This window comes from Hypanus sabinus, chromosome 1 (genome assembly GCF_030144855.1).
Source record: "Hypanus sabinus isolate sHypSab1 chromosome 1, sHypSab1.hap1, whole genome shotgun sequence".
NCBI lineage: Eukaryota > Metazoa > Chordata > Chondrichthyes > Myliobatiformes > Dasyatidae > Hypanus > Hypanus sabinus.
This window is the reverse complement of record NC_082706.1, coordinates 138,054,602-138,081,717: the sequence shown is the minus strand read 5'-3', so window position 1 is coordinate 138,081,717 and position 27,116 is coordinate 138,054,602. Positions and strand designations below refer to the sequence as shown.

The following is a 27,116-nucleotide window of genomic DNA, read 5'->3' as shown; positions in this document are numbered from 1 at the left end:
CAACAAACTGTGCAAATGCAAATATTAATAAATAACAAGCATGAAATAACAAGATAAAGTGAGACCATTGGTTGTGGAAACATCAGAAAAAGAACGAGTGTAGTTATTCCCTTTTGTTCAAGTGATCAGAGTTGTTGTTTCTAAACCGTTGACATGCACAGGCAAATAAAAACTATTACAATTGAAATACATAATTAAATTATGAAACTGTATATAAAACAAGTCAATTAAAATATATAAACAATGAAAAGAAACATTAACCTTAACCATATAGAAGTTTGCTGATGACACCACTGTTGTGGGCTGTATCAAAGGTGGTGATGAATCAGCATACAGGAGGGAGATTGAAAACCTGTCTGAGTGGTGTAATAACAACAACCTCTTACTCAATGTCAATAAGACCAAGGAACTGACAGTAGACTTCTGGAGAGGAAAACCAGAGGTCCATGAGCCAAAAACCATCAGAGATGGAATAGGTCAGTAACTTTAAATTCCTGGATGTCACTATCTCAAAGGATCTGTCCTGGACCCATCATATAAATATTTTTACAAAGAAAGCATGACTGTGCCTCTATTTTCTCAGGAGTCTGCGGAGATTTGGCATGTCATCAAAAACCTTAGCAAACTTCTAAAGGTGTGTGGTGGAAAGTGTGCTGACTGGCTGCATTATGGCCTGGTAGGGGAACACCAAAGCCTTTGAGTGGAAAATCCTATCAAAGTTAAAGGATTCGGCTCAGTATATTATGGGTTAAACCCTCCCATCCATTGTGCATATCTACATAAAATGATGCCATCGGTAGAAGGTACAGGAGACTGAGGACTTACACCACCAGTTTCAAGAGCAATTGCTACCCCTCAATCAGCAGGCTCTTGAACAAAATAGGATAACTAAACTCATTCAAAAACTTTTGATACTTCACGCTCATTATTTATTGCTATTCATTTATATTTAAATTTGCACAGTTTGTTGTCCATTGATCCTGTTTAGTTACTGTTCTATAGACTTGTTAAGTATGCCTGCAGAAAAAGAATCTCAGGGTTGTACGTGGTGACATCTATGTACTCCGATAAAAAATTTTACTTTGAATTTTGAACTTTGAAGTTCTAAAATAAGGCAATATTGTTTCAGAAAAGCCCACGAATCTGCAAAACTTATCCTCATTTAAATACGGGGGTTTTGGAGTTTGCTCTAGAATAAATCTGGAAAGACTTAGCAAGGTCAAATAACTTCATTGGACTCAATGGTGAGTGCAGGATAGAACATTGTGACAGATTTATGCACAGGTCAGTCTGGGAGTTTCTCCCATTTAAGTGGTTGCATGCCTGTGGTTCCCCTTCAGAGATAACTACAGCCAGGCAATTTGACCAATCATTTCTCCTTCATTTACAATATATCTGGTTGAAATAATGTATGAAGTGCCAATAAAAAAAATACCGTGAAACTTAGGAGCAGAATTTGGCCATTCAACCCTTCAAGCCTGCTGCACTATTCCATCATGGCTGATTTATTATCCCTCTCAACCCCATTCTTCTGCCTTCTCCCTGTAACCTTTGACACCTTTACTAACCAAGAACTTATCACCCTCCATTTTAAATATATCCAGTAACTTGGCCTCCACGGTTGTCTGGCAATGAATTCCACAGATTCACCACCTTCTAGCTAAAGAAATCCCTCCTCATCTCTAACACGACAAAATCCGTGGGTGCTGGAAATCCAAAGCAAAACACACAAAATGATGCAAAATTCAAAATAAGGGGTTTTCCTTCAATGCCACCACACCTGCATCTCTTCCATTTTACACACGTCAGGACTCACTCCATCCTCCCGCTGCGACACCAGGGTAGGGTTCCTCTTATCCACATTTACCACCCCTCTAACCTCCACATCCAGCACATAATTCTTAGTAACTTCTGTTATATCCAACGGGGTCTCTCCACCAAGCACATTCTTCCCTCTCTGCTGCTTTCTGCAGGAATCATTCCCCATGTGACTCCCTTGTCCATTTGTCCCTCCCCACTGATCTCCCTCTGGGTACTTACACTTGCAAGCAGAACAGGTGCCACATCTGCCCCTACAGTTCCTCCCTCACTACCATTCAGGGCCCAAACTGTCCTTCCAGGTAAGGTGACGCTTCACTTGTGAGTCTGTTGTGGTCACCTACTGTATCCCGTGCTCCTGGTGTGGCCTCCTGTATGTCGGTGAGACCTGACGTGGATTGGGAGAATGCTTCGATGAGCACCTAGGCTCTGTCCACTAGAAAATGCGGGATCTCCCGGAAGCCACCCATTTCAATTCTACTTCCCATTCCCCTTCCGACATGTCAGTCCATGGCCTCCTCTACTGCTGTGATAAGGCCACACTCAGGCTGGAGGAGCAACATCTTATATTCCGTCTGGGAAGACTCCAACCTGATGGCATGAACATCTCAAACAGCTGGTAACTGCCCTCTCCTCACCATTCCCCATTCCCTCCCTCACCTTATCTCCCTACCTGCCCATCACCTCTCCGTCCCTTCCTTCCATGGCCTTCCGTCCTCTCCTATCAAATTCCCCCTCCTCCAGCCCTTTATCTCTTTCATCAAACAACTTCTCAGCCCTACTTCTCCCCCTCCCTCTCTCCCAGTTTCACCATTTTGTACTTCTTCCTCTCCTCTCCTCCCCTCCCCTACCTTCTTACTCTAACTTTTCAACTTTTTTCCCAATCCTGATGAAGGATCTTGGCCCAAAACAACAACTGATTACTTTTTTCCATAGATGCTGTTTGGCCTGCTGAGTTCCTCCAGCATTTAGTGTGTGTTGCTACTCACCTCTGTTCTAAAGGGACATTTTTATATTGTGAGGCTGTTCTAAAGGGGCATCCTTCTATTCTGAGGCTGTGCCCTCTGCTCCTAGACTCTTTCAATATTTGTTAGGTTTCAGTGCAATCCTCTCATTCTTCTAAACTCCAGTGAATACACAGCCACAAACGTTCCGCTCATTTTAATTCCTGGGATCATTCTCCAGACCCTCTCCATCACATTCTTTCTTAGATAATAGGCCCAAAATTGCTCAACAATACTTCAAGTATGGTCTGACCAATGCCTTATAACGCTTCTGCATTACATCCTTGTTTTTATATTCTAGCCCTCTCAAAATGATTGTCAACATTGCCTTTGTCTTCCTCTCCATCAACGCAACCTATAAGTTAACCTTCAGGGAATCCTGCATGAGGACTCCCAAGACCCTTTGCAACTCTCACTTCTGAACTTTCTCCCCATTTAGAAAATAGTCTATGCTTTTATTCCTTCTACCAAAGTGAATGACCATGCACTTCCTTACCATATATTCCATTGGCCACTTCTTTGGCCATTCATCTAATCTGTCTAAGTCCTTCTGCAGACTCTCTGCTCTCTCAACACTACCTGCCCCTCCACCTACAATATATCCGTATCGTCTGCAATCTTGCCACAAAGCCATCAATTTCTATAATCCAAATCATTGACTTTACCTTCCAAAGAGTAAAATACTGACAAAATTTAAGGAGATTAAAATAAAGGGTAAAAGAAAGTAAACAAATTTTAAATTTTAAAACCCAGATCTTAAAAGATAAAACTAATGAGATACTTTAATCTATACTTAAATCACACATCTAGTTCTTAGGCTAACTTTTGACATCTCCTTCAGCTTTGATTAAAAAGCTGGTCTAAGTGCATTAAGTTTTCCAGTGTAACATAAATACAAGTTTAGTTCTTTTGTTACTGCTCCAAAGTCCTGTAAAATTTTTTACTAGCATTACAACCCACTTCAATAGATATAATAGAAACAAAAATTCTTCATTGTGAATGTTACATGTTACATAAGGCAATTTGGGGCACCTTAAAATTGTTGGTAGGATTGGGAGAAATGGGAAGTGGGAAGAATATTAATCAAGTTTATCACCAAATTATCACTGTTAAAGATAATCTGTCCATACTCATTGCTGGCCTTGGGAATGCAAGGACCGTCAATTGATTGCTGCACTAAACTTCAAATACATTTTTAAAAAACTTGAATGGCATTTTGGAATTTGCTGAGAAATATTTTTCTCTTTTAAAGCCTAATGGAGTCCTTTACAAAAACTTCATGAGGGGTATTGATTGAGCAGTTCTTATAGGAGCCACCTCCAGCCTGTTCTCAAACTCAACCATGAATTTATACAATACTTTGATCACCATGGTCTTATCATCATCATCATGTTACAGGGCCCAAAGAAGTCTTGCTCACAGAACAGCTTTGATGCTCAGGGGAGACCTGCAGCCAATGTCCACCCTGGTTTAACCAGCTGTCAAATGTGTTAAATTCTGTCCTGGCAACATCTTTGTGAATGTCCTCTGCACTCTTTGCATCTTAATGACATAGCAGAGTTACAGAGTCAGACAGCATGGAAATAGGACATTCGATCCGTCTGACCCATGTTGACACAAAGATGCGCTATCCAAGGTAAAACAACACACACAAAATGCTGGCGGAACACAGCAGGCCAGGCAGCATCTATAGGAAGAAGCACTGTCGACGTTTCAGGCCGAGACCTTTCATCAGGACTAACTGAAAGGAAAGATAGTAAGAGATTTGAAAGTAGTGGGGGGAGGGGGAAATGCAAAATGATAGAAGACTGGAGGGGTGGGATGAAGCTAAGAGCTGGAAAGGTGATTGGCGAAAGTGATACAGAGCTGGAGAAGGGAAAGGATCATGGGACGGGAGGCCTCGGGAGAAAGAAGTGGTGGGGGGAAGCACCAAAGGGAGATGGAGAACAGGCAGAGTGATGGGCAGAGAGAGAGAAAAAAAAACAAACAACTAAATATGTCAGGGATGGGGTAAGAAGGAAAGGAGGGGCATTAATGGAAATTAGAGAAGTCAATGTTCATGCCATCAGGTTGGAGGCTACCCAGCTGGTATATAAGGTGTTGTTCCTCTTAATCTGTCTATGTCTATCCATGGCCTCCCCATGTCATCCAAGGTAATCCCATTTGTCACCATTTGCCTCATAACCTTCTAAACCTTTTATATCCCAGTACCTATCCAACTATATTTTAAAGGTTGTTATTATACCTAATTCAACCGCTTCTTCTAGTGGTTGATTCCCTGGAAAAAGACTTAGTGTACTCTCCCTATCTGTGCCACTCATGATTTCATGCACCTAGGATCACCTCTCAATCTCCTGTGTTCCTAGGAAGGAAGTCCTAGCCCATTTGACCTTTCCTTAGTCCCTCGAGTCCTGGCATCAAATAATCTAAATGTTTGTGAGTAGCTCTGACATACAAATGTTCTATAGCTACTAAAAATCAATCATACTATTAAAATTCTAAAATCATTTAAAAATTTAATGTAAAATTTGCAATTCCATTCACTTAATTCAATTAAATCAAATAAATGCAACTTACCTTAAACTTAATTTCTCTCCTTCTCTACGTTTTGTCTCCATCAGAATGGATGCAGCCATTGAAACTGTGCTACATCTAATCTGGCCCTCTTTCAGTGATGGCTAACGTCCTCAACCTAAATCCATGAGAGAGTTCAGTTCCTCACGGTTTCCACACCCTCACATTAGAGTCAAGCTTCTTGGCTGTTACACAGGACATAACTGTAGTCCAAGCTTGGTTCTACTAAGACATCTTTCATCATGTTAAAAAAAAGTAAAAGATTCCCCTGTGTTGATTCTCATGTTCCACTTGTGAATGTAAATTCCAAAACAAGACTGCGTGAGGTAACAGATCGCCACGCCTGCTCCAATCCTCGGATGCAACTTTGACAAAATATTTACAGAAATCAGGACAGGATGAAGGGTCTCGGCCCAAAACATCAGCAGTGCTTCTCCCTATAGATGTTGCCTGGCCTGCTGCGTTCCACCAGCATTTTGTGTGTGTCGTTTGACAGTCGACATTTCAACTGTACTCTTTTCCATAGGTTCTGCCTGACCTGCTGAGTTCCTCCTGCATTTTGTGTGTGTTGCTTGGATTTTCAGCATCTGCAGATTTTCTCGTTAGAGAAAATGTGGGAGCAATTTTCAGATTTCTGACGTATATTGTTTTGGGAGTTTTATTTGCTTTGTAGTTGGTCAGTATCTATTAATAATTTCAATGAATTCTGCTGTTCAGTGAATTCAATAGTAACTCATAAGATATTTATAACGACTGTGGCAAAACCTGTGATACCTTCTCAGTTCAAAATACTTTGGCTTAAAATCCCTTGTTGAAAGGGAATTCTCCATTTTATAAGTGACTGCAGAGATCGTTGGTGCATTAGTTGTGTTCTTCCAAAGTCTCTCTGGCAGCAGATTGGAAAAACGTGAATATTATATCTCTATCAAGAAAGGAGGGAAGCAGAATGCAGGAAATTGTAAGCCATTTAGTCTAATTGCTATTCAATAAATCCATTTAGAAAAACAATGGAATCAAGAAGACTTACCATGGTTTATGAAAGAGATCATACTTGAGATCCTCAAGTATTATAATAAACAGTGTGGATGAAGGGGAACCAAGAGATGTAATGTATTTGAATTTATTGTAATCATTTTATAAGATGCCCCATGCAAATTGTAAGAGCTCATGGTATTGGAGTATCAAATTTTCATGGAAAGAGGACTGGCTAACTATAGTCAGGATAGATGGCTTTGTTTTCAGGCTGGCAAATGTTAACTAGTGGTGTACCACAGGGATCTATATTAATGGCTTAGCCATTACAATCACTGTGGATTGTAACAAAGTTGTTGATGATACAAAATTAAGTGAGAAAACATGAGCAACACACACAAAATGCTGGAGGATCTCAGCAAGTCAGGCAGCATCGATAGAGGAAATAAACAGTCAACGTCATGGGTCAAGACCCTTCATGAGGATTGGAAAGAAAGGTGATAGAAACCAAATAAGGTGAGGAAAAGGTGAGGTTTACGAGCTATTAGGTGATATATGAGACCAGTTGAGGGGGTAGATGGGTGTGTTGGGGATGGGGGATGAAGTGAGAAGGTAGGTAGAAGAGGTAAAGGACTGAAGACAATGGAGCATGGAAGAAAAGGAAGGAGGGAAGAAACCAGAGGGAAGTGATGAACAGGTGAGGAGAAAGAGTGAGAAGACAGCCAGAATGCGTAGTAGATAACGAGAGGAGGGGGGAGAAACTATTAGAAGTTGGAAGAATCAATATTCATGCCATCAGGTGGCAAGGAAACAACTTCTCCCTCAATGGCGCTAAAACAAATGAGATGGTTGTGGGCTACAGGAGGAATGGAGACAGGCTAACCACTATTGACATCAATGGATCTGGGGTTGAGAGGGTGAACAGCTTTAAGTTCTTTGGCATACACATCACTGAGGATCTCACGTGATCTGTACATACCGGCTGTGTGATGAAGAAAGCACAACAGTGCCTCTTTCACCTCAGATGGTTGAAGAAGTTTAAACATATAAAATTCTAAAGGGATTGGACAGGCTAGATGCAGGAAGATTGTTTCCGATGTTGGGGAAGTCCAGAACGAGGGATCACAGTTTGAGGATAAAGGGGAAGCCTTTTAGGACCGAGATGAGGAAAAACTTCTTCACACAGAGAGTGGTGAATCTGTGGAATTCTCTGCCACAGGAAACAGTTGAGGCCAGTTCATTGCCTATATTTAAGAGGAAGTTAGATATGGCCCTTGTGGCTAAAGGGATCAGGGGGTATGGAGAGAAAGCAGGTACAGGGTTTTGAGTTGGATGATCAGCCATGATCATACTGAATGGTGGTGCAGGCTCGAAGGGCCAAATGGCCTACTCCTGCACCTATTTTCTATGTTTCTATGTTTGGTATGGGCCTCCCAAATTCTAATAACTTTCTATAGGGGCACAATTGAGAGCATCCTGACTGGCTACATCACTGCCTGGTATGGGAACTGTACCTCCCTCAATCGCAGGATTCTGTGTGGTGTGGACAGCCCAGCGCATCTGTTGATGTGAACTTCCCACTATTCAGGACAATTACAAAGACAGGTATGTAAAAGGGCCCGAAGGATCATTGGAGACCCAAGTCACCCCAACTATAACTGTTCTAGCTGCTATCATCCTGGACAGCTTCTTCCACATAGCTATCAGACTACTTAATTCATGCTGACACAACTGTATTTCTATGTTATACTGACTATCCTGTTGTACATAATATTTATTATCAGTTACTATAATTGCACATTGCACATCTTGAGGGAGACGTAACGTAAAAAATTTTACTCCTCTTGTATACGAAGGATGTAAATAATAAAGTCAATTCAATTCAATTCTCCTCCATAGATGTTCCCTGATTTGTTGAATTCCTCTAGCATTCTGAGTGTGTTGCTCAAGATTTCAAACAGCTGTAGAATTTCTTGTGGTTAAGTGGGAAAACATGTTGTTAGGACATTCATTAGGAGTCTGAGGAGATCTGGTATGTAACCAAAATCTTGCAATTTTCTATAGATGGAACATGAGAGCATCCTGACTGGTTGCATTGCAGCCTGGTATGGAGGCTACAATGCACAGGATCGCAGGAGACTTCAGAGGGTTGTAGACTTAGCAGATTCCATCATAGGCACAACCCATCCAAACATCAAGGGTATCTTTAAGAGGCGGTGCACCTCAGGAAGGCACATCCATCACTAAGGACCCTCACCATGCAGCACATCACCTCTTCTTGTTTTGGTGAGGTACAGCAGCCTAAAGACCCACTCAACACCGCCAAAGGCACCTTTTGAGATTGCATTCCCAGGACAGAAGGGGAAGTACACCTCAGCTACATTGGGATCAGAACCCTGTTTATAATTAAAACCAGTACAATTTAACTTGGTTCATCAGTTTCCAGATATGAATTACTAAATTCTGACCATTACTAAATGGTCAGATAAATGATTTTCTGCTACACTTTTTTCTAAGTTTCTCTCTAATCAGTCTCTGGTCTTGGAATTCTTATTACAAGAGAACCAAAAAAAAAGTCTCCGGAAGTAATTGATTGAGCACTGATTGAGCACTACAGCATATAGTTGAACAACCTAAAATAGCTGTAGCAAGCAGAAGAAAAAGGCGGATACATTGAGTAAAATTAGATGAGAAGCAAAATAATTAAAATTCTGATTCCATCTGTATCTTGTACACTACAAAGGCAGTGACCAGCAAATTTCCAAATTATATACTAACCTGGAACTTAAAGCTCAGTTTTATTCCCATGCATGTTTGCAGACATCTGGATTTATGGAAACTGGGCTTGTGGAAATTGATATATTTCTTGGCACTGATGTGAATCACAGCCACAGAATTGCAAACTTGTAAAGCATACACTGCTATTTGGAAAACACTTAAAACATAAACATTAATCACTAAACACCCCGAATGCTATAGATAGTAACTTTCTTTATTGTGGGATATAGCAAAAGGCACATCATAAAATAAGTTAGTGTTTCACGTTAAGAAAATGAACATATGAAATTCAAAATATATAGATTTTCTTGTTAACAACAACCAGCTATACCCAAAGATTAAAATTGTAAATAATCCTACAAGTCAAAGTAAGGTTAACAACATCACTTACCAATTCAAGTCAGTAGGAGTTGCTGAAAAGTGGTGACAAAAGGCCATAATTTGTTTAAAGCAAGTTGAGTTATAAAATTCTCATGCACTGAGAGAAACACACCAGCACTGGGAGAAATTAACTCTAAATATGCAGATGTTGGAACAAGTAATATTCTCCCCATTTGGACCTCTAAATATCTGCATTCATTTGAGGTGCTGTATTTGGAATGCAAGTTACCCTCCATTATAGTTTACACTCCAGCTGTTGTAAGTCTGAGGAAAGCAGAACAGATAGCCCTGAAGTAGAGTGTGTGTGGACAGGAGTTATGCTGCTGCCAACACAAGAGCTGCTTTATTGCCAGCAGAGCTTCTGTTTCTTGCCAACACAACTCTTTTTGGTTATGCTTCTGTGAAGCTCTTTTGGGAAGTTTTACTGAGATGATAATGCTCTATAAATGCTGTTTGAATTACTGATTAATAATTTAATATTTTCTCAAGGATTTACCAAGAATCAGGCAGTTTTAGACTAGCATCAATGTACAACTGATATAATTAATTCTTCATTGAGATGGTTATCAGTTTTATAGAAATGAAAGTACTTACATTAAATTTAGAGCAGAGTGGCAGTTACGCTTTACACAACCTCTTCACACCTTACTTTATTTTCCTTTCCTACCATTCTTGTTTGGCACATGTTAAGTCAACTCTCCTTTAAGCAAAGAATCTCAGCATACATCAACAGTTAAACACTGCAATACACAATGTCAACTGCTCATGATTACTTCCTCACTATCTCTAAAAGTTCCACCATGATACTATAGTTAAAAGGATTACACATCCACCTGATCTTCATTTATTATTGGTGTTCATAAGAAAGCAGCACATTTCCAAAAAAAACCCCCAGAAAACCATAGTACAGTCACATGGGCAAAACTTCAGTCTTGAAGAAAATATTATTTTGAATGCAAACAGAGCTTAATAATGGTCTTCAAAAGTTTATGTGGAGTAAAATCTTTCAAATCTCCAAGTTTAACACATATTGAGACCACTACACTGGAACACTATTACTGTAGGATAAGACTGTCACCTGTTATTGCTAATATTGCCTTGTGAGACATAGTTAAATAAAGCAGACAGGGCTTTATGCAAGCTAAGCCTTAACCTCCATATAATCCACTGTAGACTGATTACAGTGAATCATTACTTCTTCCAGTGTGGCTTTTCCTGTTGAGTATGCACACAAAGGTTTACTTAAGGAAATAGAGGATAAACTCGTATTTGTTCAGTGCATGTCCTGTTACAAGAGCAAGAATTTGAGCAGCATCTCACAACTCATTCTAACTTGAAATGTTCACATTAATCAAGTGAATATATTTAAAAGGCACTGAAACTATTCCAATTTGGCAACTTGCAGTGATTTTTGGAATCCAGTCATTATTTAAGTTTTTAGATGGATAGAGATTTAAAGATTTAAACCATAATCTGCTTTTAATTACTAGAATAATAAATTACTTATAAGACAGTATATACACATTCCACTTTTCCTTGAGTACAAATAGAAGCATCCATTTCTGGTAATTCATTGAGTACTGTCCACACCAATCCCCTTTTCTGTCAAGGCACAACACTCCTACTTACATGAGAGGTTTTTACTCCAGATTTAACTAAAAGTGTTTGAATACACTGTCAGACCCTAAATGTGCTGGAAGAAGAATCAGTCGTGATCAAAGAGTATGGTATGGCATGGTGCAGTTGCTCAGTGAAACTGTCTCACCATGCACAATAATGCAGCAGTTGGCATACTGCCTCACAGCTCCTTCTGTCCTGATCGTGGGTGTTGTCTGCATGGTCTCCCCATGAATGAATGGTCCCAACTCTCCCACCCTAGTACTCTTATCTCCTGCTGCATCCCAAGGCTAAGTTAACTGGCATAAACTACCCCTACTGTAAATGATTCATGAGAGAGAACAAGTTGCAGGGCTACAGTTAAATATGAAAAGGAAGACTTTGACCGTTGTGATTACTCTGTAGGGAGGAAGGATGAACTCAATTAGCAAAAGACTTCCCCATTTTAAAAGAGAAATAAGAGTGGGGTAATTGGGTCAGTTTAGACATCTTGCATAGAGCCGTCAATCAATTGCTTATCATCAGTGTCTTGATTGAACAAATTACCATACAGAAGTTCACTTGTAAGTACAAAACATTTTAAATACTACAGATTCTAATGTCAACACAGTATAGAGGGCAACTTAGCTATTTTTAAAGATATTCCAACATTAATCTAAGTTGACAACTGACGAATGAATGTCACCCCTGTTATCTACCAGAGTCATTTAAATTTCTCCTTTAGCAAGATCATGCTTTGAGTTCATATACAGAACAATATAAACAGTAGCTGCCGAGCAGAGTATTGCACCTCAGGAGTCATTGTTTCATTTCCAATATCATAAAAAGTCCATTAAGTCACACTGAATTGAGTTAAGGTATTACATATCCAATGCCCCTCCCCCCACCCCCAGCAAATGATGCTTTGTGTTGGGACTGGATGAATAACGTGTATAACAAATTAAACACAGATGCACAATAACTTCTGAGCTCTTTAATTTACAGCAGTTATAAATGAGCTTAACTGAACAAGGTCCAGTTCTCAAGTGGGAGTCAGAATTTTAAGTGAGAAGGGGATGCAGTCATGTTTTGTTCATGTAAGGTGGTTTGGGGTAAAAAGAAAGCCTTGCAGAACATCATTTTCAAATGTCACCACCAACCATGAGGTCATCAACATCTATGAAAATACTTAGCAAGAAAAATTAGCAGAGTTTTGCTGGAATACAATAAATAATGTGTTTCTTTGGGGCATTTGCAACACTGGAAGCTTCTTTCATGAACCTACAGTACATGCAGCCTGCAGCACCGTACTTAGTTGAGCATGGAAGTAATCATTTAGAAAATAGACACTTTCTGTTGGCATCATGGTAGAACAGAAGCAAATATAAAACCGATACCTGCTGATACCATTAAATCCTTGTATGCATCAATAAAATCAGTATTTACATTGAAATAAATTAACTACAATCTTTATCACGGTTATGTGCACTCTGGCATTCTGGCTGATGAACACTTTCACAGGCAATGAGGCATTCACGTTCATCCTGTATAAAATCAGTGGTAGTTCTTGATGAAATCAATTTCTGTACATTAATTAGTGTTGAAGAATTTGTGGTCAAAAACAAATTCCACAAATAAGTTTTCCAGTGCATCATTATACCATAGAACAGGGCTACCAAGCTACAGCAGGAACAATGTGTTTATTTTATCACCATACAAATGCCAGTAGCAGACCTAAATCTCTGTACTTATACAAACAACTGGCACAAGTTATCTTCAGGACCATTTCTAAAGGATGATTTGCCTCTGGGCCACTGAAGGAAAAGCATCACTTCATTAGGCATACAGATACCATCTGTATCTGAAGATGCATACCAACACATTGTATTTTTACCTGCATGGTAAAACACAATTTTTACCTGCATGGGTCCAGAATATAGCTCATGCAAAAGGGACTTGTGGTTCTTATATCAGGATCATTCCTGCCTGGGAGACCATGGGTTTTGTGGCAAAGTTTGTGATCTGGATCTTTAAATGCCCTTTTCCTTTGCTGTGCACTGAAGGCAGTGGTAAATTCAATTACTGATATCTGCCTTTGCTATGAGGTATTTCCCATGAAAGTCTTCCAGATGTCTAGAGGCAGAAGTTTTAAAGTTGCTTTGTAGTTCTTGTCCACTGCCACAAGTATACAAGTATACATTTGGACACTTCAGAGTTGCCATTGGCAGTCTTGAAGGCAACTAACAAGGTGGCAGTTGCTTCAGCTTATTGTGCATCAGGGAAGTATAAAAAGAACTGGCCAGTATTTCCTTGTCAAGAATAATTATAGTGTAAATCCTGACAGACATTGGGTATAGTTTGATTTGAGGAGCCAAACTATTTTTAAATGAGCTTACAACATGTGGTCACTGCTATCATTTATTCCCCATTGTACTGGCTCTCCAGCTGGAGGTGGAGTTGGTAAGGTGCCTATTGATACACTGCAAGCCTTCTTGTGAAGCATTCATTTGCTGTGCTATTGGCCAATGTGTGTCATAACTTAGACCCAGTTACAATGAAAGAATGGTGATATATTTTCTGGACAGGATGCTGCATGTTTCTCTAATCTGGACTAATGAGCATTTCAAAGTTTACTCTCACCACTAACTATGGCTGTGCCTTCAACTGCTAAAGTCCTGAGCTCTGGAACTCCTTCCTTAAGCCTGGCTGCTCAATGGCTGCTCTTCAGACATTCCTTAAAACCAACCACTTCCCCAAGGTTTTGGTCCTCTGCCCTAGGATCTCCTGAAGTTCTTTTTCAGAATCAAATTTAGTGGGGTAACATTTCTGCAAAGCTGCTTGGATGTTTCACCACATTAAGGACACTCCAGATTGTTAATGTTGCCTCACTCAACACAGCATGTTTCAAACTGAATTATAGTTTCATTACATGGTATGAAGCTGTGATGAAACAAAAGTTGCCAAGAAATGAACAATACATTGCTGTTAAAACTGTTTGCTTCATTGCCTGTAGGAAAGATTGCAGATTATAATTAATGTTATTCGACCAGTGTTTAATTACTTTTGCTGTTACTGTTCTGACACTACATTTTATAGATAAAGGCATACTACCCTGGATAGTGTGGGTAGGTTTAGATGGATAAGAAGTTCGACTAGAAGTTCTGCTGTCTCCGTTTCTTTGCATCCATGGCATCTAGAATGGGCTGTCGTTTAGCCTGATATCTTTGACGCAGTTCCTCAATTTCTCGCTCCATCATTGGATCCAGTGCACTCAATCGCATCTGTAGTTCTTCAAAGCTCAGATTTTTCAGCTGCAAAATAAAAAGAGCCATGGTGAAAAAACTATTTTTAAAAGAATGCAATTTTACACATTAATTCCTATTAAGTGTGGAGCCACGAGAGATTGCAGATGCTGGAATCTGGAGCAACAAAAAATCCACAGAAGGAATTTAGCAGGTTGAGTAGCATCTTTGAAAGGAAGGGAACTGTCAATGTTTCAGGTCAGAATCCTGCATCAGGACTATCCAGTTTTGACAAGATATCACCAGCCAGAAATATTATCTCTTCAGATGCTGTCAAGCTTGATTTGCATTTCCAGCATCTTCTGTTTTATTTCAAGTTTCCAGCATCTACAATATTTTGCTTTTGATCTCTCTTATTTAGAAATAATGGCAGTGCCCATACATTTGCCATGACATGGAAAACTGCGACAAACTTCTATAGATGTGTACTGTAGAGTATATTGACTGATGCCATGACAACCTGATATGGAAACACCAATGCTGTTGAATAGAAAATCCTACAAAAATAGTGGATATGGCCTAGTCCATCAAAGGTAAAGCTCTCCCCACCATTGAGTGAATCTACATAAAATGTCTCAGGAAGGCAACATCTATCATGCAGAACACATTATCTTCTCGCTGCTGCCATCATGAAGGACAGGAGCCCTCATGCGACCAGGTTCAGGAATAATTATTACCTCTTATCCACCAGACTCTTGAACCAAAGAGGTTAACTTCACTCAACTTCTTTAGCCTCATCATTGAAATGTTCCCACAACCTACGGACTCACTTTCAAGGACTCTTCATCACGTGTTTTCTATATTTATTCCTTATTTATTAACATTATTTCTTTCCTTTTGTATTTGCATTTTGTATCTTTTGCACACTGGTGGAACGCCTAAGTTAGTGTGGTCTTTCAATGATTCTAATATAGTTACTAAACTATTATGGATTTTTTGAGTATGCCTGCAAGAAAATGAATCTCAGAGTACTATATGGTGACATATATGTACTTCGATAATAAATTTACACTGAACTTTGAAAAATCTTTGAATAGAATATGCATACACTATTTGATAGGAATAACTTTTCAAGAAGCTATGAATTTTAAAAAGTTGCTAATGGTGATATGAAGGTTTCTAAATTACTCTAGTAAGCACCTGGAGTTCCAGCCTATTGATCTAGAGATACGAATTTAAGTCCCACTTGAGTGACAAGGACTTAAAATACAAGTAATTAAATAAATCTGGATTTTAAAAAATGCTCACTAAGCAACAGCAACCATAAGACACATAGACCACAGAACAGAATCAATGGTCCTTACTGTACATGTGACTCCCGACTCATTGATATGATTAACTCTTAATTTGTTGTTCAGTTCGGGGGCAATTACAGATGGACAACAAATGCCAGCATTGCCATTGACGTCCTTATAGTAAGAATGAAATAATACAAGGATACAATAATATGTTACTTCTTGGACTTGGTCATGTGCTAACAAAGCTTCCTATTTATTGATGGTTTTCTATGCATTTGCAGCGACTCCTTTTGGAATTGTACTGAATGTGGGCACTCCAATATTCAAGACATAATAGAGTGTGCATAAAAACACTTAATACTGGCTCTATATACTACTTACAAAATGTTTTGCAATTACATATCAAAGTTTCTTTGAAAATTCCCCTCAAAGCCACATAGTCATAGAGCACTACAGCACAAAAACAGGTCTTTCACCCCATCTAGTCCATGCTAAACTATTATTCTGCCTATATCATTAACCTGCACTTGGACATTAGCTCTCCATACCCCTCTATATACTTATCCAAACTTCCCTTAAACGTTGAAATCAAACCCCCATCCACCATTTCCACTGACAGCTCATTTCACACATTCAATTGCCACTGAGTGAAGATGTCTCCCCTCATGTTCCCCTTAAACTTTCCACCTTTAACCCATAATCCATGACTTCTAGCTCTATTCTCAAACAACCTCAATAGAGAAAACATGCTTGCATTTACCCTATCTATACACCTCATAATTTTGTATATCTCCATCAAATCAACCTTCATTCTCCTATGTTCCAGGGAGTAAAGTTCAAACCTATGCAACCAAAGGATGAAAGATAGAAGACTGTCTGACTGGCATGAGGCAAAGAGGAGGAATAAAGGTTGCCTTTTCAGGTTCAACACACACAAAATGCTGGAGGAACACAACAGGTCATGCAGCATCTATGGAAATGAATAAACAGTTGACGTTTCAGGACAAGACCTTTCTTCGGGACAGGAAAGGAAGGAGAAAGGTGCCAGAATAAAAAGGTTGGGGGAGGGGAAGCAGGACTAACTAGAAGGTGAAAGGTGAAGCCATGTGGTTGGGAAAGGTAGAGGGTTGGAGAAGGAGGGGTGGAGTTTCAAGATGGCGACGTAAGCATCTGCCTTTTAGGCGCTCTTTATTTTTTCAACTATAATCACCCTTTAATCAAATCTTTCCGAACTTAATCATATGAGTTGCTACTTCTGATTAACTCTTTTTTCCTAAAATAATATTTGATCTAATCTTGTCAAACTTAAAATGGCTACAAGTAAGAAATCGTCTAAGGATCCTTTATCTATCGACACAGTTGCTAACCTTCTGGATTCTAAACTTGCGGGTTTGGAAGGCAGACTAGAAGGTAAATTGGATAGTAAACTGTCAAGTTTGGAAAAAAAGGCTTACCACGAAAATATCTGATCTTGAAGGAGTTGTTAGATCGCTTGAAATTAAGTTTCAATCGCAGGCATCAGATGTTCAGCGGCATGAAAATAAGATTACGACTCTTGAACAATCAATTTGTGAAAAAGCACGTACAATTGAAGGGTTGGAGAAGAAGATAGAGTTGACTGCTAAAACTATGGATCAGTATAAGTTTAAAATTACTGATCTTGAAAACCGATCTCGCAGACAGAATTTGCGCATCATCGGATTTCCCAAAAAAGTTGAGTCCGATGATTTAACTGAATTTTTCTCTAAATTACTGTGGGAAATTTTTGGTGATGAAGGTTTGCAAACTAAACCTGTTATTGATCGCGCTCACAGAGTTGCGAGGTTTTCGTCTATGACTGGTAAACCACGAGCGGTGATTGTTCGCCTTCATTATCCTCGTGAGAAAGAGCTTCTAATTCGATTAGCTCGTAAAAAAGGTATGATCTCTTACAATACCAATTCATTTCGAATTGTTGAGGATTACTCCTACGATGTAATGAGAGCCAGAATCGCTTTTAAACCAGTGATGGCAGAGATTCACTCGATTGGACTTAAACAAGCTTTAATGTATCCAGCGAAGCTTAGAATTGTGCTGAATGACAACAGTCAACGATTTTTCAACACTCCGGAAGAAGCGAAGAAATTTGTTGAAGAATATCGATCTTCTAGTGCAACTTGAACTATGAGTTACATTGAAGATTTTTTGGAGAGAGGATGCCATTTCATTTTAAGTTTTAACCCATGAAGCTGGGTTGTAACTTCTTATCCTGATCTACGGTCTGGTTTTTTTTTTCTACTACTATTATCATTGCTTATAGATGCTGTTTTAATTTTTATAATATCCTTTTTTATACATGTTTGTATTTTGTAATAATGAATTATTTTTTTAAAATGTCGTTTCTTCTTCCCATAAGACTTTGCTTTTTATAAGCGTTTATTTGTTTGCCTGTATTTAGAAATGGAACAAAGGTTTTGAATTTTTTTTTAGTCTTTTTTTATATATGCTGTAGTGTCTATTAAATCTTTTTTTAAATTCTATTTTGATAACTCTTTTTTACTAAATTTTCTTATTATATTGCTGAACTTATATTCATGTTTTGTAATATGGCTTTTTCAAAATGTCGTTTCTTCTTCCCATAAGTCTTTGCTTTTGAAATGTCATCTTTCTTTTATTTGAATATGGAATTTTTCTTTTAAAGGTATATTACACTTTTAAATTTTAATGTTCATTTTTTTTATTAATGATTTTTTGTTCTACTATTTTAGTTTTTTTTTTAACCTGACTGATATATATATATTTTTTTTTTGCAACCCTATATCTTAATCTGGGTGTTATATAGTTTTTTAAAAAAATTTTCTTATGGAGCTGCCATCTTGAAATGGGGGTAATATTAGTATTAGTTTATGCGCCTGCCGCTTGGCTTTCTTTCAAAGGGTGGGGGGAGGGGGTAGGGATCTTTTTTCACGCTTTTGCTTTTTATTTTTTTGCTTTTAGCTTATGGGCCGACTTTAAATTATTAATATTGTTGAGGTGTCATGATCTCCGGTTGCTCCTGAATCAATTTTCCTTCTTCCTAAATTGTGGGTTATGTGTCTTTTTAACCTTTTATGATACACACAATTAATATTGGTATGATGGATAAATCTATTAACTTTATCTCGTGGAATACTAATGGTTTAAATCATCCGATTAAACGTAAAAAATATATTTAAAGTATTCCATAGATTGAACGCTAATATTATTTTTGCACAGGAGACCCATATTAGGAGGGAGGATAATCAACGTTTTTTTAGGTTCTGGAAGGGTCAACAATTTCACTCGAATTGTACCGCTAAAATTAGGGGTGTGTCTATTTTTATAGACCCCTCAATTTCGTTTACACATTATGAAGTTATTTCTGATCCACAGGGCAGATTTTTGTTGATAACTGGTTCACTTTTTAATCGAAAAGTCATTCTAGTTAATATTTATGCTCCAAACTTTGACTGCCCTGAATTTTTTAAACGTTTATTTACTTCCCTTCCTAATTTGAATGAATATATGTTGATAATGGGTGGAGACTTTAATTGTTGTTTGAATCCTTCGATGGATAGATCTAAACCTATTCGAACTCTTCCGAATAGATCAGCTTTACTTATTAATTCTTTTATGGTCGATTCTGGAATTACTGAAATATGGGGGTTTCTGAACCCTAAAGATAAAGAATTTTCATTTTTTTCACATGTATATCATAGTTATTCTAGAATTGATTATTTCCTTATTGATCATCATTTATTAACAGATGTTACTGATTGTAAATATGACTCTATTGCTATTTTGGATCATGCACCTTTGAAGTTATCTATCAAGATCTCGGACTCTTCTATTAATACTAGATCTTGGAGACTTAATGCTACTTTGCTTCAAGATCCAGAATTTATTACCTTCATAAAACAACAAATTGACTTATTTTTTTCAACAAACTATACCGAAGAGATTGACAGAGGAATACTTTGGGACTCTTTTAAGGCTTTTATCCGTGGACAAATTATCTCATATTCCGTTGGTAAAAGAAAACAAAGATATTTAGATATAGCTTTATTGGTGGATAAAATTAAAGAAATTGATAAGATTTATTCCGTTACTCCTACCAAAGAACTTTATAAGAAGAGAGTTGAGCTTCAAATGGAACATAGTTTATTATTATCTTCTTCAATTGAGAATCAATTAATTAAGACCAGGGCTCAATTTTATATTCATAGTGATCGAACTGGTAAATTGTTAGCTAATCAATTAAAAGCTATTTCGACTAAGTGACAAATTATTAAAATTCGTAAACAAGACGGTAATTTAACTACTGATCATAAAGAAATCAATAACACTTTTCAAGATTTTTATAAATCTTTATATCAATCAGAATTTGGTGGTGACCTGTCCATGATGGATAATTTTTTTAACAATTTGAATATTCCTAAACTGATAGATGAAGATCGTAGCTTGCTTGATGCTCCTATCTCTATGGCCGAAATAAGAGAGGCTATCTCATCAATGAATTCAGGGAAAGCTCCTGGTCCTGATGGTTTTATTGTAGAATTTTTTAAAACTTTTTCTTTATTGCTTTCTCCTTGGCTATGTGAAATCTTTAATGATGCGTTTGTTAAGAAGAGATTACCTCAATCTTTTTATGAAGCTACTATTTCTCTAATTCTTAAAAAAGATAAAGATCCTACTTTATGTGCATCTCATCGCCCTATATCATTATTAAATGTAGACTCTAAGATTCTTACAAAAATTTTAGCCATTAGATTAGAAAAGGTACTATCACAGATTATTTCAGAAGATCAAACTGGTTTTATTAGGAATCGGTATTCCTTTTTTAATATTAGAAAATTGATTAACATAATTTATACTTCATCACCTACAATCCCAGAATGTGTTATCTCATTAGATGCTGAAAAAGCTTTTGATAGAGTTGAATGGACGTACTTATTTAATGCATTGAGAAACTTTAATTTTAGTCCTAATTTTATATCATGGATTAAATTAATATATTATAAACCTGTTGCTTCTGTTCTTACAAATAATTATAGATCCTCTTTTTTTCAATTATCTCGTGGTACGAGACAAGGTTGTCCTTTAAGTCCTTTATTATTTAATATTGCATTAGAACCTTTAGCCATTGCTATTCGTGAATCTCCTAATATTTTTGGTATCATCCGTAATGAGAAGTTATACAAATTATCACTTTATGCTGATGATTTGCTGTTATATATTTCTGATCCTAATAGGTCTATTCCCGCTATTTTATCCTTGTTGGCTCAATTTGGTAGTTTTTCTGGTTATAAATTAAACTTAGATAAGAGTGAATTATTCCCCTTAAACGCGCAAACCTTATTGAATGACAGGATGCCATTTAAAGTTGTTACTGATAACTTTATCTATTTAGGTATAAAAATCACCAAGAAATATAAAGATTTATTTGGACTGAATTTTTTACCTATGCTTCATCAAATTCAATATCTTACTACAAGATGGTCTCCCTTATTTTTATCATTAGTTGGTCGGATTAATGCTATTAAAATGATGATTTTACCGAAATTTTTATATTTATTTCAAGCCTTACCAATTTTTATTCCTAAATCTTTTTTTGACAACATTGATTCAAAAATTTCCTCATTTGTGTGGCAAAATAAAAACCCCAGGTTAAGCAAAAGGCAATTACAAAAATCTAAAAAAGATGGTGGTCTAGCTTTACCTAACTTTAGATTTTATTATTGGGCGAATAATATTCGTAACCTAACGTATTGGAAACTAGATTTGGACTCACCATTGTGTCCACAGTGGGTAAATTTGGAATGTAGTGAGGTAAAGGGATATTCTATATTCTCCGTTCTTGGTTCTTTTCTTCCTGTTGATTTAGTTAAATTCAATAAACAGATATCTAACCCTGTTGTCAAACATACACTACGAATTTGGTTTCAATTTCGTAAATTTTTTAATCTGAAAAACTTTGTTCTTGACAGCCCTATTTTATTTAATTTTTTTTTCAAACCTTCATTGACAGATCAAGCTTTTAGCATATGGAAAAGGAAAGGTATAAAATGTTTTCGTGATCTTGTTTTTGAAGGTACTTTGATGTCTTTTGATCAACTTTCTAACAAATTTAAATTACCTAAATCTAATTTTTTTAGATACTTACAAATTAGAAATTTCTTACACAAAATTCTTCCATCTTTTCCCAATTCAACTCCATTGGATTTTTCAGATTTGATTTTTACCTTTAATCCCTGCCAGAAGGGATTAGTAGCTTTAATTTATGACATGATTATGAAGATACAACCAGAAATATCAGATAGAACTAAACAAGAATGGGAAAAAGAACTTCGATATAATATATCAACAGATAAATGGGAAAAAATTTTGCAAATGGTTAATTCCTCTTCTATATGTGCTAAACATGCTTTAATACAATTTAAAATTGTACATAGAGCTTATATGTCTAAAGATAAGCTTGCTCGATTCTACTCGCATATCAATCCTCAATATGACAGATGTCACTTAGAAGTGGCTTCATTGACCCACATGTTTTGGTCATGTCCCACTTTACATAACTATTGGAAGGACATATTTGGTGTCATTTCCTCAGTATGGAATATCGATTTACAACCTCATTTTATTACTGCAATTTTTGGTATGCCAAATGAAGATGGTAATCAGTTTTCCCCTTCAATCAGACGAATGATTGCTTTTGTAACATTAATTGCCAGAAGGTCTATATTACAAAACTGGAAAGAAGTAAATCCTCCTACCACATCTCAGTGGTTCTCTCAAACTATTTCCTATCTGAGTTTGGAAAAAATTAGAAGCACTATTTTTGACTCGTCAATTAAATTTGAAGAAACCTGGGGACCGTTCATTCGACATTTTCATATGAATTAATTTGGCCTTTTTCAGATCCTTTTCTCTACTTATTCTTGTTCAGGTATGGAGTTCCGGAGTTTTTTCTTGACACTATCACATACTTATAAACTGTTATTATTGCCCAGGTTAGTTTAGTTTAGTATTTTTTTCAATATATATTTTCTTCTATATATTTTCAATTTTTTTTTCTCTTTTGATGATTATTTTTGTTTTTTTTTCATATATATTTATATAGACTTGATTGATTAATGTACCTTTTGTTGATTGATGTTTAATAGGATATTATTATCCTATTACTAATGTAATTTCAAGTTTATTGAATTTGTAATCTATTCATTATCATGCTATGTTTTTTTTATATATATGAAATTTAATAAAAAGATTGAAAAAGAAAGAAAGAAAGGAGAAGGAGGATTCTGATAGGAGAGGAAAAGGGAAGGAGGGACACCAGGGGGAGGTGATATGCAGGTGAGGAGAGGCAGTAAGAGGTCATAGTGGGGAACAGAAGGAGGAGGATGGGGGAGGGAAAAAAAATTACCAGAAGGAGAAATCAATGTTCATGCCATCAGGCTGGAGGCTACCCATACAGAATATGAGATGTTGTTCCTCCAGCCTGTGTATGACTCATTGTGACAAAAGTGAAGGACATGGACTGACAAGTTGGAACAGAAATAGGATAGGAATTTTAAAAGTTTGCTACTGGGGAATTCCACTTATAGCATCTGGAGTGCAGGTGCTCAACAAAGTGGTCCCACAATTTACTATGGTCTCACCAATGTAGAGGAGTTTGCATTGGAAGCACTGGATATTATAGAAGGTCCTAGCAGCTTCACAGGTGAAGTGTTACCTCACCTGGACGGACTGTTTGCGGCTCTGAATGGAGGTGAGGGAGGAGGTGAATGGGCAGGTGTAGCATTTCTGTCGCTCGCAGGGATATGCACCAGGAGGGAGATTGAGGAGGAACCACTAGACAAAGGAATCACAGACAGAGGAATCCCCGTGGAAAGCAGAGAAACGAGGGGGTGATAAATATGTGTTTGGTAGTAGGATCTCGTTAAAGAAGTCAGAAGCTGGACAGAATGATGTGTTGGATGCTGAAGGTAAGTGGTAGGTGAGGACAAGAGGAACTCTATCCCTGTCAAGGTGGTTGGGAGTCTGGGAAATAGAGGAGCGCAGCATCAATGGTGGAGAAAGGGTGCAAGAAGGAGGACACCTCTGAATGCCTCCTCTGGTTGGCTACTGGTGACTTGTCATGTTCTGCAGAGCTCAATGCTGGGATCACTTCTTTTCCTGTAATAGGTCAATAATTTGGAAGGCTTTATGGCCAGGTTTGCAGATGACATGAAGATAGGTGGAGGGGCAGGTAGTATTGAAAAAGCAGGAATCCTGCAGAAGTACTTTTGACAGATTAGGAGAATGGGTGAAGAAGTGGCAGATGGAATACAGTGTAGGGAAGTTAACAGTCATGTTCTTTGGTAGAAGGAATGAAGGCGTACACTATTTTCTAAATGGAGAGAAAATTCAGAAATGAGGAGTGCAAAGGGACTCAGGAGTCCACAAGCAGGATTCCCTTAAGGTTAACTTGTAGTTTGAGTCGGTGGTAAGGAAGGCAAATACAATATTAGCATTAATTTCAAAGAGAACTGGAATACAACAGCAAGGATGTAATGCTAAAGCTTAAAAAGGCATTAGTCCGACCGTTATTGGAGTATTATAAGAAATTTGGGGCTCATTATCTGAGAAAGCATGTGCTGGCATGGGAAAGGGTCCAGAGAAGGTTCAGGAGAATACCAGGACTAGAACAACAAATGTATGAGGAGTTTTTGATGGCTTGATTGAGTTTAGAAGAATGAGGAGAGATCTGATTGAAACCTATGGAATATTGAAAGGCCTAGATAGAAAGAACATGGAGAGGATGTTTCCTATAGTGAGGGAGTCTATTACCAGAGGGCATGACCTCAACATTCTTTTACTAAAGAGATGAGGTGGAATTTTTTTAGGCAAAGGGTGGTGAATCTGTGGAGCTAATTAACACAGACAGCTGTGGAGGCCAAGTCATTGGGTATATTTAAAGAGGAGTTTTATAGGTTTTTGATTAGTAAGGACATCAAAAATTACAGGGAGAAGGCAGGGAAATGGGGTTGAGTGGAATAATAAATCAGTCATGATAGAATGGCAGAGCAGACTCAATGGGCCAAACTGCCTAATTCTGGTTCTGTGTCCTATAGTCTGTTGACCTTCCCTAAAACTCAGGTCCTCAATTCCTGGTAATATTCTTGTAAATTTTCTCTGCACTTCTTCAGTCTTATTGATAACTTCCTGTAGGTAGGTGACCAGAACTGCACACAATACTCCAAATCAGGCCTCACCAACATCTTATACAACTTCAATATAATATCCCAATTCCAATACTCAGTACCTTAATTTATAAAGGCAAATGTGACAAACACTCTCTTTACAAACTTATCTACCTGTGATGCCACTTTCAAGGAATTATGGATTTGTATTCCCAGATCCTTGTGACCTACTGCACTCCTCAATGTCCTACCATTCACTGTATAAGTGAATGTTTGTCTTCTCAAAGTGTGAAACCTCATACTTACCTGCTTTAAGTTCCATCTGCCATTTTTCAGTTCTGCTGAGCGAGCCTGAGACGACCCAGGGGATTACATTGATCCCAGACGAGCCCCCACAATGTAACCCCCTGGGTCGCCTCAGGCTCACTCAGCTCGTTCTCGTTTAGGGGGAGCAGCCATCGGTCCTGCCAAACTGGGTAATCAGCTTGTGTGGATGCTGTGTGATGTCCACGCCTCGCCAAAGAACAAACAGGACACCATATGCGATTAAATGATTGCAATTTATAAAGATTACTATAACTGATTAATAACCATACAGTATATATGAAGGAAAAGAAAATAAAGAAAAGGCGCCAAACTTATCAAAGTCCAAACCACTTTGTGCACAACCGTTGGAGCTAAATTACTGAAGTCTTCTGGCCACCATTCGATCCCCTCCGAACTCCTCAACTCGCAGCTCAGGACCACCCGAAGTGGTCAACCAAGCACATCTAGCTTCATCTCCTCTCCTTGGGGTACCTCCTGGCCTTGGACCCCCACTTGGGGTCTGTTCCGCGCCCAGTTTACAGCATCGCGTCCTCTCTCTCTCACCCCCCTCGCGCTGATCTCCCCAAAAGCCCGCCAACAATAGCTTACAGACCCAGTAGAAAGAACACCATTAATCCCAATTGGTCTACAAAGGAATACAACTCCTGTTATCAGTAAATTTTAACCCAAACAAGCTTCCAGCACTCTCTCGCAACAAAGAAGCATTCCTACTTTTAACAAAACAGCCATTTCGATTAACATACGCAGTAACAAAGAAAAAGAAGAACCCCCCCCCCGTAGCTAAGGACATTTTAAATACCACCTAAAGATCAGCTTGGCCATCTATGCATGGAGCCAAAAGAGATGAGGGAGATCATATATGGGTTTTTTGCATCTCAATTTACTTGGAAGTTAGAAAGAAAATCAAGAGAACTGAGGCAAAATAAGCTGTAAGATCATGCGCTATATACAGATTACAGAGGAAGAGGTGTTTGTTGTTTTGAGGCAAACTAGGATGGATAAATCCCAGGGCCTGCTAAGGTGTTCCCTTGGACCATATGGGAAGCTAGTGTAGAAATTGTAGGCATCCTAGCAAATGGAGTAGAAATATTAAGTTTTGATTACTGGAGAGCATAGGTTTAAGGTGAGAGGGGGAAACTTTAAATGGAATGTGTGAGGTAAGTTTTTTTTATTTGCAGAGTGGTGGGTACCTAAGCACGCTGCCAGGATGCTGGTTGAAAGAGATATGATAGTGGTGTTCAAGAGGCTTTTAGGTAAGCACATGAATGTTCAGGGAAAGGAGGGATAAGGACCATGTACATACAGAAGGGATTAGTTTAATCTGGTATCATGTTTGGCACAGACATCATGGGCCAAAGGGCCTGTTCCATAAGACAAATTCCACAAATTCACCACTCTAGCTAAAGAAATTCCTCCTCATCTTCATTCTAAAAGGACACCCCTCTATTCTGAGGACACCCCTCTATAACTTCACACACTTCATGCCCCCTGACACCTGGAACTTCCACCATACTGCAAGTGTCTTCCACAGTGAAGACCAATGTAAAATATTTATTCAGTTCATCCGCCATTTCCTTGTCCCCCATTACTACCTCTCCAGTGTCATTGTCCAGTGGTCCAATATCCACTCTTACCTCTATTTTACACTATGAACTTTCCACTAATTTTTGCTCTATTATATGCCCTCTCTTTGGCTTTTATGTTGGTTTTGACTTCTCTTGTCAGCCATGGTTCTTCCCTTTAGGATACTTCTTCCTCTTTGAGATGCATATATCCTGGGCCTTCCAAATTGCTTCCAGAAATTCCAGCCATTGCTGCTTTACCATCATCCCTGCCAGTGTTCTTTTCCAATTAATTCTGGCCAACTCCTCTCTCATGCCAATGTAATTCCCTTCACTCAAATGTAATACTGATACATCTGACTTTAGCTTGTCCTTCTCAAAATTC

General features: G+C 38.1%; 1 protein-coding gene across 1 annotated transcript in view; it reads right to left on the bottom strand.

Annotated features, from left to right (window-relative positions):
• Nucleotides 1–9,341: 9,341 nt before the first annotated feature.
• Nucleotides 9,342–27,116, bottom strand: part of stk3 (serine/threonine kinase 3 (STE20 homolog, yeast)) — a 455,037-nt gene continuing 437,262 nt past the window's right edge. The window contains exon 11 of the mRNA XM_059976958.1: nt 9,342–14,434. Coding sequence (XP_059832941.1) covers nt 14,276–14,434 — 159 coding nt within the window. The 3' untranslated portion in view covers nt 9,342–14,275. The remainder of the gene's footprint in view (nt 14,435–27,116) is intronic.